Source organism: Hyla sarda, chromosome 8, assembly GCF_029499605.1.
Source record: "Hyla sarda isolate aHylSar1 chromosome 8, aHylSar1.hap1, whole genome shotgun sequence".
Lineage (NCBI taxonomy): Eukaryota > Metazoa > Chordata > Amphibia > Anura > Hylidae > Hyla > Hyla sarda.
In genome coordinates, this window is record NC_079196.1 from 176101133 (window position 1) to 176118390 (window position 17258).

At 40.4% G+C, this 17258-nt stretch overlaps 1 protein-coding gene across 8 annotated transcripts in view; it reads right to left on the reverse strand.

The window, feature by feature from the left end:
* Positions 1-2046: 2046 nt before the first annotated feature.
* LOC130284782 (uncharacterized) overlaps positions 2047-17258 on the reverse strand; it is a 63275-nt gene continuing 48063 nt past the window's right edge. Inside the window, exons 6-10 of one of the 8 annotated variants that reach the window (XR_008847142.1) lie at positions 15911-15946; positions 13420-13636; positions 10193-10265; positions 2827-3698; positions 2047-2183 (exon numbers count right to left, since the gene is read on the reverse strand). Coding sequence is in view for 4 of the 8 variants with exons in the window: in XM_056535529.1 (XP_056391504.1) it covers positions 13037-13636; positions 13736-13753; positions 15911-15946 (654 nt within the window). In the remaining 4 variants the exon portion in view is untranslated. Of the gene's footprint in view, positions 2184-2826; positions 3699-9857; positions 10414-11189; positions 13637-13735; positions 13754-15894; positions 15947-17258 lie in introns of those variants that run through there. The other 7 variants (XR_008847143.1, XR_008847141.1, XR_008847144.1 and 4 more) reach the window with 7 other exon arrangements.

Below are 17258 nucleotides of genomic sequence, written 5' to 3' on the forward strand. Positions count from 1 at the left end.
TTTACAGTGAGTTTCCTGCTTCAAGTTTGAGCTGCGGCAGATTCTCTGCCGCATCGCAAACTCCTAGCGGGAAACTCCCCGTAAACCCCCATCAGTACGAATGTACCCTAAAAACACTACACTACACTAACACATGATAAAGGGTAAAACACTACATATACACCCCTTACATGGTCCCCCCCCCCAAATAAAAATGAAAAACGTATCGTATTGGCAGTGTTTCCAAAACGGAGCCTCCAGCTGTTGCAAAACAACAACTCCCAGCATTTCCAGACAGCCTCTGACTGTCCAGGCATGCTGGGAGTTGTAATTCTGTAACATCTGGCCCTTCAGATGTTGCAGAACTACAACTCCCAGCATGTCTGGACAGTCTCAGCATGCTGGGAGTTGTAGTTTTGCAAAATCCGGAAGGGCACCGTTTGGAGACCACTACAGTGGTGTAAAAAACTGTAGCCCTCCAGATGTCAATTCAAAGCATGCAGAGACTGTCCCAGCATGCTGGGAGTTGTAGTTCGGCAACATCTGGCCCTTCAGATGTTGCCGAACTACAACTCCCAGCATGCTTGGAGTTTAAGTTTTGAAACATCTGGAGGGCTACAATTTGGAGACAACTACACAGTGGTCTCCAAACTGTTCTCCTCCAGTTGTTGAAAACTACAACTCCCAACATGCCCTTCAGCTGTCTGGGCATGCTAGGAGTTGTAGTTTTGCAACAACTGGAGGCACACTGGTTGGGAATCGTTGTCTGTTTCCTAACTCAGTTTTGCAACAGCAGGAGGCACATGTGTTTGAGAAACACTGAGTTAGGAAACAGACAATGGTGCGGAAACAGTGCGGTAGTCTGTTACCTAACTCTGTGTTTCCCAATCCCAACCAGTGTGCCTCTAGCTGTTGCATAACTACAACTCCCAGCATGCACTGTCTGTCAGTGCATGCTGGGAGTTGTAGTTTTGCCCCCCCCATGTGAATGTACAGGCGATGTGGCAAATTTTCCGCTGTAGCGGGAAACTCACTGTAACCCCCCGCCCATGTGAATGTACCCTAAAAACACTACACTAACCCTAAATAAAGAGTAAAACACTACATATACAAAACACCCTTACATTGTTGCTTCCCCCCCCAATAAAAATTTAAAAAGTCTTGTACGTCAGTTTTTCCAAAACAGAGCCTCCAGCTGTTGTAAAATAACAACGCCCAGTATTACCGGACAGCCATTGACTGTCCAGGCATTTTGGGAGTTTTGCAACAGCTGGAGGCACCCTGTTTGGGGAAAACTGACGTACAGTATTTTTGGTGGAAGAGGCAAGTGTAACGCTTGCAACCGGGTACACTCCTATGAAAGTCCCTAATTTAGGCCTCAAATGCGCATGGCGCTCTCTCACTTCAGAGCCCTGTCGTATTTCAAGACAACAGTTTAGGGAAACACATGGGGTATCTCAGTAAGAAAAGGAGAAATTGAGCTACAAATTTTTGGTGGCTTTTTCCCTTTTTACCCCTTATGAAAAGGTTAAGTTGGGGTCTACACCAGCATATTTGTGTGACATGTTTTTTTTATTTTTTACACTAACATGCTGGTGTTGTCCCATACTTTTCATTTTCATAAGAGGTAATAGGAAAAAAAGACCCCCAAAATTTGTAACACAATTTCTCCTGAGTACGGAAATACCCCATATGTTGATGTAAAATGCTCTGCGGGAGCACAACATGGCTCAGGAGTGAGAGCGCACTATGTACATTTGAGGCCTTAAACTGGTCATTTGCACAGGGGTGGCTGCTGGTTACAGCTTATGTAGATTAGAGATGAGCGAAATTACAGTAAATTCGATTCATCATGAACTTCTCGGCTCGGCAGTTGATGACTTATCCTGCATAAATTAGTTCAGCTTTCAGGTGCTCCGGTGGGCTGGAAAAGGTGGATAAAGTCCTAGGAGTCTCTTTCGCTCATCTCTAGTAGAGATGCATCACTCTCAAGAGTGTCATGGGTGCTGGAGTTAGGAATCCCAATCCTTAAATAAGTCTTAATAATAGAACTTCGCACACCACTTGTTCACAGTGAAGTAGATTAAATTTTATTAGCAATCCAAAAGCAAAACAGTATGATGTTTTGGTCCTACCAGGACCTTCATCAGATCTATGAATTATACAGACAGAGAAATCAATAAGGGGAACAAGAAATAATATGTCTAGTAACATAATGGTTAAGGAAAAAATATAATATAAAATGATAACATAAAATGATAACAGGCTAGTGTCAGACTCACTCTAAGGTGACTGGTATGATCAACAGTTGCAAGAAGGAAATAATCTCTAGCCATAAAGCGAGAAATATTGAGGAGTATAAAAAGTGCAGATAAGACATGCTTCAAAAGCGGACAAAATCCAACACATGTATCAAGATAAAGGTAGGTGCATCACCATATAATAAATCCTCAGCATACAACCAGTTGCAGTATACATTAACGTATGACAAAAATATGCAGCATATAAGGTATAGTCTATAGAAGGGTGTAACAATGTCTGGACAATATCACATCATGAAGAGCGCATATGACCCCTAAGATTTATGTAGGAACTTACCCGGATTGCTGTGGAGGTAGGAATAAGTAGCCGTGTGTAGAAATGCGACCTATGGTCGCTGGAGGCATGAGGGATACTCAGGTGAGGGTGGTATTATATATGGTAAGGAAGTGATGTCACTTCCAGTTTGTAAACAGTCAGCCGACAGAACAGAGTGGAATAATAGGCGTAATATATGAGTAGACAGGTAAAAGGTAATGGGGCTGGGGGGGGGGGGGGGGGGGGGGGAAATAGTAAGTTAAAGGATACCTGGAGGCTGTGTAGTCCGGAGGCCGCGGTCGGTGGTAAAACCGGAAGTACAGTGGATCATGTGATGCGAGCCGTGAAACGCAAAATGCGTTCAACCTATCGGGATAGGTGCGGTTCAACCGGAAGTGACGTCCGCGGAACGCACATTGCGTTCCATAATACAGGAAACTATGGTCAATTGCGAATCAATGTGAATAAATAAGGTGAAACGAGTGTGGCTGATGAAAGATGAATGAATGTGTATAGAAACATAAAGAGGAAGAAAAAGAAATCATGGAAATGTGTAATAGAGTGATAATCGGAAGAGGGTAATAGAGTAGTAAGGTTATAGATAGATAATGTGCTATAGTTAAATGTATAGGTTTCAAGGAAGTGTGGGAAAAAAAGAAAGAAAGGGGAATATATAAGGAGACAAGGGAAATTAATGAAATAGAGAGATAGATAGAGGAATGATTGTGTGTTATAGGTAGATAGGGCAATTTTTGGGGGGGAATGGGGAAAAGAGTAGAGATGAAAGGGGAATATATAGGAAAAAATGGGAAATAAATTAATCAAAAGAAATAGGTGGAGGAATAAGTAGAGAAGAAAGGGGAATGTGTAAAAAAGAATGAGGAATAAATGAATAGAAAGATAGATAGAGAAATGAATGGAGAAACATTATAGGTAAGTAAAGGGATAGCTAAGGTGAAGGGATGGGACCAAAGGATATGTAGAAAAAAAAGAAAAATAAATATGTAGGGAAAGATTGGGGGTAAAAGAAATAGAGGAATGGGCAACAGAATGACTGGTAGAGAGAGAAAATATTAGTGATAAAGGACACAGAATGGGATGGCCCCCACAGCATTGGTCCGGAGATAGTTTCCTCAACGTACCTGGGGAAAGAGAAGGCATATCATCAACATGTTACAGATGTGACATATGAGCATTCTACATATTGGTAATGTCATATTCCCTATTCCAGTCTATGCGGGTTCAAGTGTTTGCAGTCTGTGTATCCAATACGCTTCTCTTAATTTTAGTAACCTGACTCTGTTACCACCTTTCCTATTTCTGTGGATCTGTTCCAAGACCTGGAATCTAAGCTGAGATGGGGTGTGATTGTGTGAGTCAAAGTGGTGGGGAACTGGTAGCAGTAAGTTTTTTCTTCTGATGGTTGATTTGTGTTGTGAGATACAGTCGCAAATTTTTTGAGTTGTTTCACCTACATATGTTAAACCGCATGGACACTTCAGGAGATAAATGACAAAATTAGAATCACAGGTAAAAAAAAAAAAAAAAAAAAACTTTCAGCGGAATTGACTCTCCGGATCTGGGGTGAAGTGTGCGATTACCTATTATTATACTGTTACATTGTATACAGTGTAAACATGGGAAAGTGCCATTCTTACGAGGTCTTAGCAGGGTTTGTCAGGATAATGTGTTCATACTCCCTATGTCTGCTGGTACCAATCGGTCTTTCAGATTTCTGGGCCTCCTGAAGCATGGCATAAATGGTCTTTTGAATTCATCTACACTTGGTAAAGCCTGGTGTAATAAGGGCCAGTGTTTTCTTATTATGCCATGCACTTTATATGAGAATGGATGGTATGTGTGGACAAAGGGTATATGGGCTGTGTCATTCTGAGGTCTGGGGGTTCTGTGTTGTTTGGCCTTGGTGATGACTCGCTCAGGGTAACCTCTTGTTCTACATTTTAATGACATTTCTTCAATGCATTGTTCTTGTGCCTGGGGATCACTGACTATGCGCTTCACTCCGTGGAATTGTGATATTGGGAGAGATTCTATTTTGGCTTTAGGATGATAACTGGTATATAGGAGCAAGTTATTATGGTCCGTGGGTTTGATGTATAGATCAGTGGCGAGTCGTCCAAAAGAATTGACTAAGACTGTAGTGTATAGAAAATCTATGTGATCTGTATGGTGATGAATCGTAAATTGTAACTCAGGCCAGATGGAATTGATGTGTTGGTGAAATGATTGTAGGGTGGGCAATGGTCCTTTCCAGATGCAAAAGATATCATCGATATATATCTCTTCCAGACCAAGGAATAGGTCTGGAATAGTGAATCAGGATAAATGTAATGTGCCTCGAACCAAGCCATATAGGCATTGGCATAGGGAGGTGCCATGTTTGACCCCATTGCTGTCCCTTGTACTTTTAGAAAGAAATCATCCTGAAATAAAAAGTAATTGTTGTGTAATACCAATTCTGAGATGTCAGTACAGAAATCAATGGTGCCTGGTGCAAAATCTGAATCAATGAGTAGCTGTTTAATGGAATGAGTCCTTTCTCGTGTTTGATGGAGGTATATAGGCTGTTAACATTAAAGGTGACTAGGATGGAATCTGGAGGAATACTGGCAGTGTCTTGAATCAATTGTAGGAAAGCTGAGTTATCTAGTAGGAAAGATGGTGTTTATTTGATCAATGGTGTAAGAATTTTTTCAAGGGTAATGGACAAGGGTGAGAGAATGGATTCTGTTGAAGCTACAATCAAACAACCGGGAGGATGTTGGAGGTTTTTGTGAGTTTTCGCAAACTACACCCCTCACGGAACGTAACAAGGGGTATAGTGAGCCTTAACACCCCACAGGTGTCTGACAGATTTTTGAAACAGTGGTCCGTGAAAATTTAAAATTACATTTTTCATTTGCACAGCCCACTGTTACAAAGATCTGTCGAACGCAAGTGGGGTGTTAATGCTCACTATACCCCTTGTTCCGTTCCATGAGGGGTGTAGTTTCTAGGGGTGTGAATCGCCAAGAATTTGGCGATTCGATTCGAATCGCGATACCAGTGTGGCGATTCGATATATCGCGATATATCGCGATACCGTCTAGGTGACGATACATCGCGATATATCGCCCACCTGGGAGCATTCATAGATCCCAATAGACGCCGCTGTCAGCTTTGACAGCGGCGATCTAGTACTCCGGTGCTCACTTTTCTCATGTTATCCCGTCCGGGCTGCAAAATAAAATAAAACGCACTTTATCTTACCTGCCAACGAGCCCCCGGAGCTCCGGTACAGTCCGATACAGGTGTTCGGTCCCCGGGCTGTATTCTTCTTACTTCCTGTTAGTCCGGCACGTCACATGGAGCTTCAGCCTATCACCAGCGGAGGCGGGACATCGCTGCGGCTGGTGATAGGCTGAAGCTCCATGTGACGTGCCGGACTAACAGGAAGTAAGAAGAATACAGCCCGGGGACCGAACACCTGTACCGGAGCTCCGCGGGCTCGTTGGCAGGTAAGAAAAGTGCGTTTTATTAAAAATTCCACATCCCTAAAAGAATCGATTCAAAAATATTTTGAATCGATTCTGTATCGGCAAATGAAAAATCGCGATTATCGCGAGAATCGATTTTTTCTTACATCCCTAGTAGTTTCCGAAATGGGTCACATGTGGGAGGTGAGAGTTCACTGTTCTAGCACTATGGGGGCTTAGTAAACGCACATGGCCCCAGACTTCTATTCAAACCAAATACTCTCTCCAAAATTCCATTGTCACTCCTTCCCTTCTGAGCCCTCTAGAGCACCCACAGAGCACTTTACATCCACATATGAGATATTTCTTTACTCGAGAGAAATGGTATTACAAATTTTGGGGGACATTTTCACCTATTGCCCCTTGTAAAATGACAAATTTGGGGTAACATCAGCATTTTAGTAAAAAATTTACACGTCCCACTTCAACACAAAGTCGTCAAACACCTGTAGGGTGTTAAGGCTCACTGTACCCCTTGTTACGTTCCTTGAGGGGGTTATTTTCACAAATAGTATGCCATTTGGGGTGTTTTTTGCTGTTCTGGCACCATGGGGGCTTCCTAAATAAGACAAGCCCCACAAATATTATTTGAGCAACATTTGCTTTCCAAAAGCCCAATGTTGCTCCTTCCCTTCTGAGTCCTCTAGTGCACCTGCAGATTACTTTATATCCACATATGAGGTATTTCCTTACTCGAGAGAAATGGGGTTTCAAATTTTGGGGGAACATTTTCACCTATTGCCCCTTGTGAAAATGAAAAATTTGGGGTAACATCAGCATTTTAGTGACTTTTTTTTAGATTTTCATGTCCAACTTTGTTGAAAATTTGTCAAACACCTGTGGGGTGTTAAGGCTCACTGTACCACTTGTTACGTTCCTTGAGGGGTGTAGTTTCACAAATAGTATGCCATATGGGTTGTTTTTCATTGTTCTGGCACCATGGGGGCTTCCTAAATGAGACATGCCCCTCAAAAACCATTTGAGCACCTATTACCCCTTGTGAAAATTGGAAATTTGGGGTAACATCAGCATTTCAGTGAAAACATTTATTTTTCATTTTCATGTCCAACTTTATTGAAAATTTCTCAAACACCTGTGGAGTGTTAAGGCTCACTGTACCACTTGTTACGTTCCTTAAGGGGGGTAGTTTCCCAAATAGTATGTCAAATGGGGTGTTTTTGACTGTTCTGGCACCATGGGGGCTTCCTAAATGAGACATGCCCCCCATAAACCGTTTGAGCAAAATTTGCTCTCCAAAAGCCCAATGTCGCTCCTTCCTTTTTGAGCCCTCTAGTGCACCTGCAGATCACTTTACATCCACCTCTGAGGTATTTCTTTACTTGAGAGAAATGAGGTTTCAGATTTTGGGGGCTTTTTCTCCTTTTACCCCTTGTAAAAAAAAAATATGGGTCTACAAGAACATGTTGAAAAATTTTACATTTTAAAATTTGCGTCTCCACTTTGCTGCTATTCCTGTGAAACACCTAAAGGGTTAACAAACTTTCTAAATGTCATTTTTAATACGTTAAGGGGTGCAGTTTTCAAAATGGGGTCCATTATGGGTTATTTCTAACATAAAGACCCTAAAATTCACTTCAAAACTGGTCCCTGAAAAAATCAGATTTTGAAATTTACTTGAAAAATTGCTACTATACTTTGAAGCCCTCTAATGTCTTCAAAAAGTAAAAAAAAATTCAACTTTATGATTAATCCATAAAGAAGACATATTGTATATGTGAATCATGTGAATTTTTCACCAAGACATGATGTAAGTATTGACAAAAATTTACCACTATCATAAAGTAGGATATGTCACAACAAAACAATCTCGGAATCAAATTCATAAGTACAAGCATCCCAGAGTTATTAATGCTTAAAGTGACAGTGGTCAGAATTGCAAAAAATGCTCTGGTCCTTAAGGTCAAAATGGGCTCGGTCTCAAATGGGTTAACGGAACCTCATTTGTCTCTAGATGTTAAAAAGGTTTTCTAGGGAGCTAAAAAGGTAATGGCTTTCCCTGTTCTCCAGTGGCTCACTTTCAGTTTGGTCTAGTATCATTCTGATAACTTCTGATATGAAAGGACCCCCTCCTTCCATACCAGAAGTTATCAGAATGAGAATAGACCAAACTGAAAGTGAGCATGAGATGGTGGGTTAGGTACTACATTGAAATCTACGCCTGTAGGAGAAACTAGGTCTTCATCAGGTGGCCAATGTACACACAATATTGCAAAACAGCAGCATCATGCATACACTTGCTGCCATTGGTTTCGCCTACATGTGGAGATTTCAAAATAGTACTTGTCCCATCACCTCAGCCTTCCCCCTTTCTTTCCAGAAGGTATCAGGATAAGACAAGATCAACCCAGAAGTAAGCAGCTAGGGAGCAAAGAAAGATTACACCTTTTTATCTGTTTAGATAACTTCTTTAAGGGCGCCACCTCTAGACTCCACTAGAAGTTAAAGGAGTCTTTTCCTCCAGATTGTGATGTTAAATGGGGTTCTTCCTACCCCTTTTGAGAAAAATGTACTCTACTGATGTTAAAGGCACCCTATTTGTCACTAGATGATAAAAAAAAGCTATCTGGGGAGCTAAAATTGTGATAGCCTTCCCTGATCCCAGTGGTTCACTTTCAGTTTGGTCTAGTCTGATCCCGATTCCTTCTGGTATGAAAGGAGGGGGCTGAGATGGTGAGTTAGGTACTACATTGAGATCTCTGCCTGTAGGAGAAACCAGGCCTCCATGTGGTGGCCAATATACACACAATGTTGCAAAACATCAGCAGCATCACGCATACATTTGCTGCCACTGGTTTCGCCTACATGTGGAGATTTCGACATAGTACTTGCCCCATCACCTCAGCCTTCCCTCTTTCCTTCCAGAAGGTATCAGGATGAGACAAGATAAGACCATAAGAAAGCAGCTAGGGAGCAAAGAAAGGTTATACCTTTTCAGCTCTTTAGATAACCTCTTTATGGGCGCCACCTCCAGACTCCACTAGATGTTAAAGGAGTCTTGTCCTCCAGATCGTGATGTTAAATGGGGTCTCCTCCTACCCAGTTTGAGACAAATATACCCTCCGGATGTTAAAGGCGCCTTATTTGTCTCTAGATGTTAAAAAAGTTATCTAGGTAGCTAAAATTGCGATAGCCTTCCCTGTTCCCCAGTGGCTCACTCTGTTTGGTTTAGTCTCATCCTGATACCTTCTGGTATGAAAGGAGGGGGGCTAAGATGGTGAGTTAGGTACTACATTGAGATATCCGCCTGTAGGAGAAACCAGGCCTCCATGTAGTGGCCAATGTTCACACAATGTTGCAAAACATCAGCAGCATCACGCATACATTTGCTGCCACTGGTTTTGCCTACATGTGGCGATTTCAACGTAGTACTTGCCCCATCACCTCAATCTTCCCCCTTCTTTTCAGAAGGTATCAGGACGAGACAAGATCGATCCAGAAGTAAGGAGCTAGGGAGCAAAGAAAGGTTATACCTTTTCAGCTCTTTAGAAAACCTCTTTAAGGGCGCCACTTCCAGACTCCACTAGATGTTAAAGGAGTCTTGTCCTCCAGATCGTGATGTTAAATGGGGTCTCCTCCTACCCCGTTTGAGACAAATGTACCCTTCTGATGTTAAAGGCGCCTTATTTGTCTCTAGATGTTAAAAAAGTGATCTGGGGAGCTAAAATGGCGGTAGCCTTCCCTGTTCCCCAGTGGCTCACTCTCAGTATGGTCTAGTCTTATCCTGATACCTTCTGATATGACAGAAGGGCGGCTGAGATTGTGGGCACTATGTTGTGATCAACACATGCAGGTGAAACCAGGCCTCCATGCGGTGGCCAATGTACACAATGTTGCATAAATTTATCGCCACTGGTTTCGTTTGCATGTGTTGATTGCAACATAGTACCTGCCCTGCCATCTCAGCCCTTTTTCTTCATAACAGAAGGTATCAAAATGAGACGAGACCAAACTAGGAGTAAGCCACTGGTTAAATCTAGGAGAGGTAATACCTTTTCAGCTCTCTAGATAACCTCTTTAATGGCACCACCTCCTCACTCTACTGGGTGTTAGTTTGTTAAATTAAAGATGAATGTTCTTACCTTGCTGATGATGTATCTCATTGCTCTACGTAACTGAGGAAGGACTTCCAAGGGATGGCGGGTCTCCACGGCGCTGACCAAGGACGGACACGTCAGGTAAGTAGAAGGTAGCTTTATCAGGATAATGCAACGCGTTTCACCGCGCTTGCGCAGCTTCATCAGGCATGGTAATCACAATGAGGGGGAGCTTTTATACAACGTGCAACTAACTCTTTAACAGCCTATATTGTATTTTTCAGATTAAATATAAACATGCATAAAAAAGCATAAGAAAAAAATATTTACATGATTCTATAATACACATATACTTTTAAATGATCCAGCTTGGGATTTGTGCACATGTCCGTGTGATCAAAATCCACACTTGTATTTGTTTTCTATGTGTGAATTCGTCTCTCTAATTTGCTAACCGATGTTTTCCCAACCTCTATAAGGAATAGGGAACCTATGGGTTATACATGATTATCAAATTTATATATCGGTGTGAACATATAAACACATATAAAAATACATCCATATATATATGAACACACATATAGATACATATACATGTGTGTAAATATACACCCACATATATGTAAATAATCCACATGAGATACTGTCAATTTATCACATATATACTTTGTTATATTTATTTTAATATTTTATCATCATTGATAACACGGGCATGTACTCCAGTCCATATAACGCACAAAAAATCCTTGCATCAGAAGCTCTATTCTATATATTTACAACATAGAGCAGAAAAATATAGTAAATAAAAATATCAAAGGAATTTAAAATATATATATGATATATATATGTATATATATATATATATATATATATATAGATATATATAGATATATATATGTGAAATATATATGAAAAAGACAATTAATAAAAACACATGATAAATAAAAATACGTATCTAAAAAATATATATACATGAAAAAATATGTATAAAACATATAAAAAATATAATATATATATAAAAAACGCTGTGTGTGAATGAAACACCAAGGTTGAGTTCTCAGCGTACATTTTCAATGGTCTCATTGAGTCCTTGATGGGTTAACGTGGACAGTTTGTGAATCCAAAAGGCTCCCGATTGATCAACAGCTGAAACCGATCGGGACAGTTCTCTGGAATCTGTTCGAGTATAATGAGTTCTAATGTACTACTGTCACTCTTGTGTTTAATGGAAAAATGTCTTGAGACACTATGTAACAAAAAATGATTCCTTATGTTGAACCTGTGTTTGCACATACGGGACCGCACTGTTTGTACAGTGCGGCCCACGTATTGCAAATTACACTAACATGCCAGTAGATATATAGCAAATTGTGAACCACAGAGCACAGGACTTTGATAAAAAATTCATTTTTTGTAACAGATGAAGAAAAAGTCTCAACCCTGGTGTTTCGCATCATACTACAGCAGAGACACCTGCTTTTATTACACGGGACACATCCCCTCTCAGCTCGCTCATCATAATTATTACATCTACTGGGGGTATTAATTGCTTTAATACAGGATCTGCCTGAATAATCGACCAATGGCTCTTAAGTATTTTTCTGATTTCTGGTACACTATTGTTATAATTCTTAACAAAATTATGTTTAAATTTATTCTCCTCACTTGATTTCCCAATTATTTTTGGCATCAAAAAAACAGATTTTTTTTTGTTTTTACTTTGTTATAAGCCGCATTTACTAATTTTTTGGGATACCCTTTGTCACAAAAACGTTTTTGTAATAATAAAGACTGTCTTAAAAATCAACATCACTCGTGCAATTCTTCCTAATGCGAACATTGCCCGTCAGGCACATTTTTCAGCCAATTAGGGTAGTGTGCACTGTCAAATTTTAGGAGACTGTTCACATCTACCGGTTTAAAAAACATTTGGGTAAAAATCTCATTATCTTCCGTTTTCATGATTTCTAAATCTAAAAATTCTATTGTGGTGTGTGAAAAATGAGGTGTAAATTCTAAACCCCATGTATTTTGATTTAAATAATTCACAAAATATTCTGCTTCCAACTCAGTCCCAGTCTACAAAAAAAATAAATCATCTATAAATCTAAATGTTTTGAAAAATGTGTAGGCTGTGCTATGTACTGGGACTCGAATCGCCCCATAAACAAATTAGCATAACTTGGAGCGAAACGAGTCCCCATAGCACAGCCTTTAGTCTGTCTGTAAATAATATTATTAAAATTAAATAAATTGTGTTCTAAAATAAATTCAATTGATTTTAACAAAAAAGAGGACTGTTCTCCTCCTAAGTCTGGAGCAACATTCAAATAATACTCCACACTCTCCAGACCCAATTGAGTGTCTATGTTCGAATAGAGGGAGCACACATCCAGGGTTAGAAGAGAAAAATTATGGGGAAGGGATATTTGTTTGATGTCCCAAATTAACTGTGTCGAATTTCTTGAATAAGAGGGCAACTGCAAGACAAGTGACTGAAGGAACAGGTCAGCATAATGAGATAAATGTGCAGTGATGGAGTGGATACCAGAAATTATAGGGCGACCTGGTGGGTTAGCTGAGTCCATGTGTAATTTGGGTAAATAATAAAAAAATCGGAAGTGAATAATGTTTAATATTTAGGAATGTGTGCTCCCGCTTATCAAACAGACACTTATCAGTGGCTTCAGTGATAAAATTTGTATATAGATCAAAATATTCCGACGATGGATCACTTTTTAAAATTTCATAATATTCTATGTCCGAGAGGATCCTGGTGGCCTCACGGACATACATCTCTGTATCGAGAATAGCTATTCCACCCCCCTTATCGGCGGGGCGGATGATGATTTTTTTGTTATTTTGTAACGATACTATGGCCAAACGTTCTCAGTTTGTCAAATTATCTTTAAATGTATAAGTTGATTTCTTTTCACATAATGACATAAATTCTTTTTGAACCACAGCATAGAATGTATCTAAATAATTTCCCCTATGATGAATAGGATAAAAAAAGGATTTCGTTTTAACAGAGACATGTTTAACCATAGAATTGATATTTTCTTCAATTGGGGGAATAGAATCCACCTGGGTATTGTTTTTTGTAATACTAAAATGACGTGTTAAAGTTAATTTTCGGATATATTGGTTAAGATAAAGAAAAAGTTGAAAATCACTGGGTCTGGATGATGGGCAGAAGGACAGTCCTTTACTCAGTAGGTTTATTTCATTTTCAGATAATAAATAAGATGATAAATTAAATAATTTCATACTTTTTTTCTTTTGGGACTGGGACATAGGGGAATGAGTGGAGCACTGAAGCCATTTGGATTTTCTAGCTGCAGCCCCTCCTCTGCATCCACAGGATTTTCTTTTCTTTTTAGTTGTTTTAGTTTTCATTGCTCTACGTAAGCAGGTGCAGCAAGGTCTTGCAAAACGTAACTTATCGTTGTCATTAAAAAGTCTTTCAGCAATCTTCGTAATGATGGGCTACAATAAAAATATAACATTAATTGTAGTCTCTCCATTACAGTAATTTTCTATCCTTGTTAGGAATTATTCACAGTGTATAATAAATGAGGATCTTACCCGGTCTTCATCTTCCATCTTGTTGAGTACATCATAAAATACAAATGAAAAAGGGGGAGATTTATCAAAACCTGTGCAGAGGAAAACTTGCCCAGTTGCCCATAGCAACCAATCAGATCACTTCTTTCATTTTTCACAGGCCTTCATAAAACTGAAAGCAGCAAGCTGATTGGTTGCTATGGGCAACTGGGCAAGTTTTTCTCTGCACAGGTTTTGATAAATCTCCCCCAAAGTGAATAAAGTGTTATATTTGCTGAGGGCTTCAGATTTCTGCAATGTATTTACCATAATTTATCAGTGGAGCAGTAAGAAAGATAATATCTGGTTTATTTTGTGTTCTTCTCATATAATTTTAGGGTCCCAAATTATTAAATTTCTCTATTTGCCAGAACATAGGGACACAGAGAAGCCGTTCTCTAGAGGATTATGGCCCAGAATTACTAAAAATGTCTCATTATTATACAGTGTCATCTCAGACTAGACAGTCGTAGAATGTGTCAGACTTATCACAGGCGTACAAGGCTGTTTGATGAATCTATCTTCCTCTTACACTACACTTAGTCTAAGTTGAGATCAGCTATTGGCTTAAACTGTGCCAGCGTTCTAGCCCAATTGTTGACACATAGTATGGCATCTCATATACAGGATAGGGATAAGTGTCTGATTGCGGAGGGTCCCACCATCTCTCTCCCATCTCTTACAGCATGTGCTGAAGAAAACATGTGCTCCTTTCATTTGTATAGGATCGCCGGAGATGCCCGAGTGCTGTACTCAGGTATCTTCGGCACTTACATAGAAATAAATGAGGACCATGCCATCTATAGCACACCCTCTTTTTGAGAGCCAGGGTCTTATTCTGTAGATCGTGGGGGGTTTCCATCAGTTGGATCCCTGTGATCAGAGACTTATCGCCCTCACTGGACAATCCGTTTAAGCTATGCCCTTTTTTACAAAAACCAGGGCCCTGACAGTAACTCTTTCAGATCTAACTGACAGAGCCAGGAGAGTACACAGAGCACAGAATGTCCCACCTACACTTCCTACATTCTGTTTTAGCAAGTCTGTGGCCAGAGACAGAATGTACTTTTGACATAAATTGGATGATGTTTTAGTAATGAAGGAGACACCTAGAGGCAAGAAATATAATGCTTATAACTATTTTACATGGGTTTTTATCTTCGCCAATATTCTATTAAATTCTATTCAGTTGTCTGAAACGACAGTACTCATTGAACTCCTTTAACGTACAATGTATGTCATAAAGCTGTAAGAGGTATATGGTGCGCAATCCCGCTCCATACCCTGGCTGTTTTCTGTAAAGGAAGGCGGTGGCTAGTAGCCAACATGCAGTCATCGCTGCTGTGGGATATCAAAGGGGTACTCTGCCCGTAGACATATCATCCCCTATCCAAAGGAAAGGGGAAAATATGTCTGATCGCAGGGGTGCGGCCGCTGGGACCCCCCCCGCGGTCTTCGGGCTAGATTACCTGGTGCTTCCGTGTTTGTGACACTACGCCACTCCCCACTCCATTAATGTCTATGGGAGGGGGTGTTATGGCTAGTACAGGCCCCAGGCTAACGTGTTAATGAATGCCCCAGTGCCGCAGCAGCCGGACCCCCCCCAATCAGATATGTTATATCCCCTATCCTTTGGATAGGGGATAACATGTCTAGGGGCGAAGTACCCCTTTAATCCTTTAGATGCCAGTTGTCAAAGCTCACAGCTGCATCTAAATGGAGGATTGGATTCCGTTTACTGGTACCTGGAGGGCTTACCTTGCGAGGCTGCCCTTGACTTTTTTATTGATAGGCCAAAAAATTAAAAAGTTATAGGGCATAGTCATGATATTTTTTAAAGCATTATTTTAAAACATAAAACCATATTTATTTCATAACATTGTATTTGCACTGACCTGTAGAATCGTAACAACATGTCAGTTTAACAGCATGATAAATTACATAAAAATTATCCCCCCCCCCCCCACATTTTCGAAATAGTTTTTTTTTGTTTCCCAGCATAATTTTGGGAAAGAAGGAAGTCATCGCAAAATATTATTGGCCCAGCAAAGTCCTCATATAAGTATGTAAAAAAAAAAATAGTTATGGCTAATAAGGGGAGGAACAAAACCAAAATGTAAAAATGAAACTTGGCTTCTTACTTGTAATATGACTTACATAGTATTGGGCGAAGTTCAATCCAGATTTTATTATCTGTCCAAACATAAATGAAAAATAATACAGAAAGAGGTTATTGTTTGTTCAATTTATTTCAGTTATTCAGAACTTACTTATGCATTGGAGGTGTTTTCTAACAATATGTAGTAGGTGCCTTCTTCAAGGCTAATCCAGTTTCTAAAAGAATGTATTGACAGAATATAGCTACAGTATTCTGTGCTATTCTATTAAGAATAAAGGAAACCCGATGAAATTCAGTCTGTATTGTCCGATTATATATAAGCTAAATACATATATAAAATAATTTTCATCAGCTCGCTCCTCTGTTTCCATCGCACACTATGCTATTGGCTCAACACACCAACGTTTGTGCAGTACACACAGGAACGGAGACTACTGTTTATTGCTGGACTCCACACTCCTGTACCTGGAGTGGTGATGCATACGATACAGCATGCACCATCCCTAACCACTGTTACTGACCAGTATTGTATATAGTACTGTGTACATTGCCACTAACCTCTTTCACCTGGCCGGGAGAATTTGCATTAACAAGATGTTGCACTGCCTCGATGAAGATAGCGGGTGCTACATTTATACTTTGTTAAAGGAAACCTGTCACCAGTTTATGCTGCCCAAAGGACAGGAAGCATAAAACAGGTGCAGGCAGCAGGATGGCAAGACTCTATGATTAACTATGAAACGCTCGGGCATTTTAGACTATCAAAGTTTAAAAATGCCACAAAGACTTAGGTAAGTAGTCACGGGGGGCGTATCCCAGTAACTGCTTCACACCACATTGGCCCTGAGCAATGCATCTTTCTCACTCAGTGCTGGTGGGGTGAAGAGCAACTGCTTGACTATCTATATATAGGATTCAGAGTTAATCATAGTGTCCGAGCACCCTGCTGACTCCACCTGTTTTAGGCTTCCCATCCGCAGTTTCAGCAGCATAAAACCATAAAATTGGTGACAGGTTCCATTTAACCTCTTAAGGACACAGGACATGCATGTAAGCCCTGCGCCCTCTCCCCTGCTATGACATGCGCTCAGGAGTTGAGAGCATGCTCAACAGCGGAGTGCGCGTTATAGTGGGGTGGTAGGACCTGTGTCTACTGCCGGACATCACCGATCTTGGTGATGCCCGGCATTAAACTCTTAGACTTCACGATCAAAATTGATTGCGACGTGTAAAATGCAAAAATAAAAATGAACAATCACAGCTGCTTAGCAGAGCTGATCGGGACCATAGTGGTGAAATCGCGATGTCCCAATAAGCTAAAGGGATGGCGGGAGGGCCCATACCTGCCACCTCGTTCGATCAGCAATCCAAAACTCCAGACAGCCA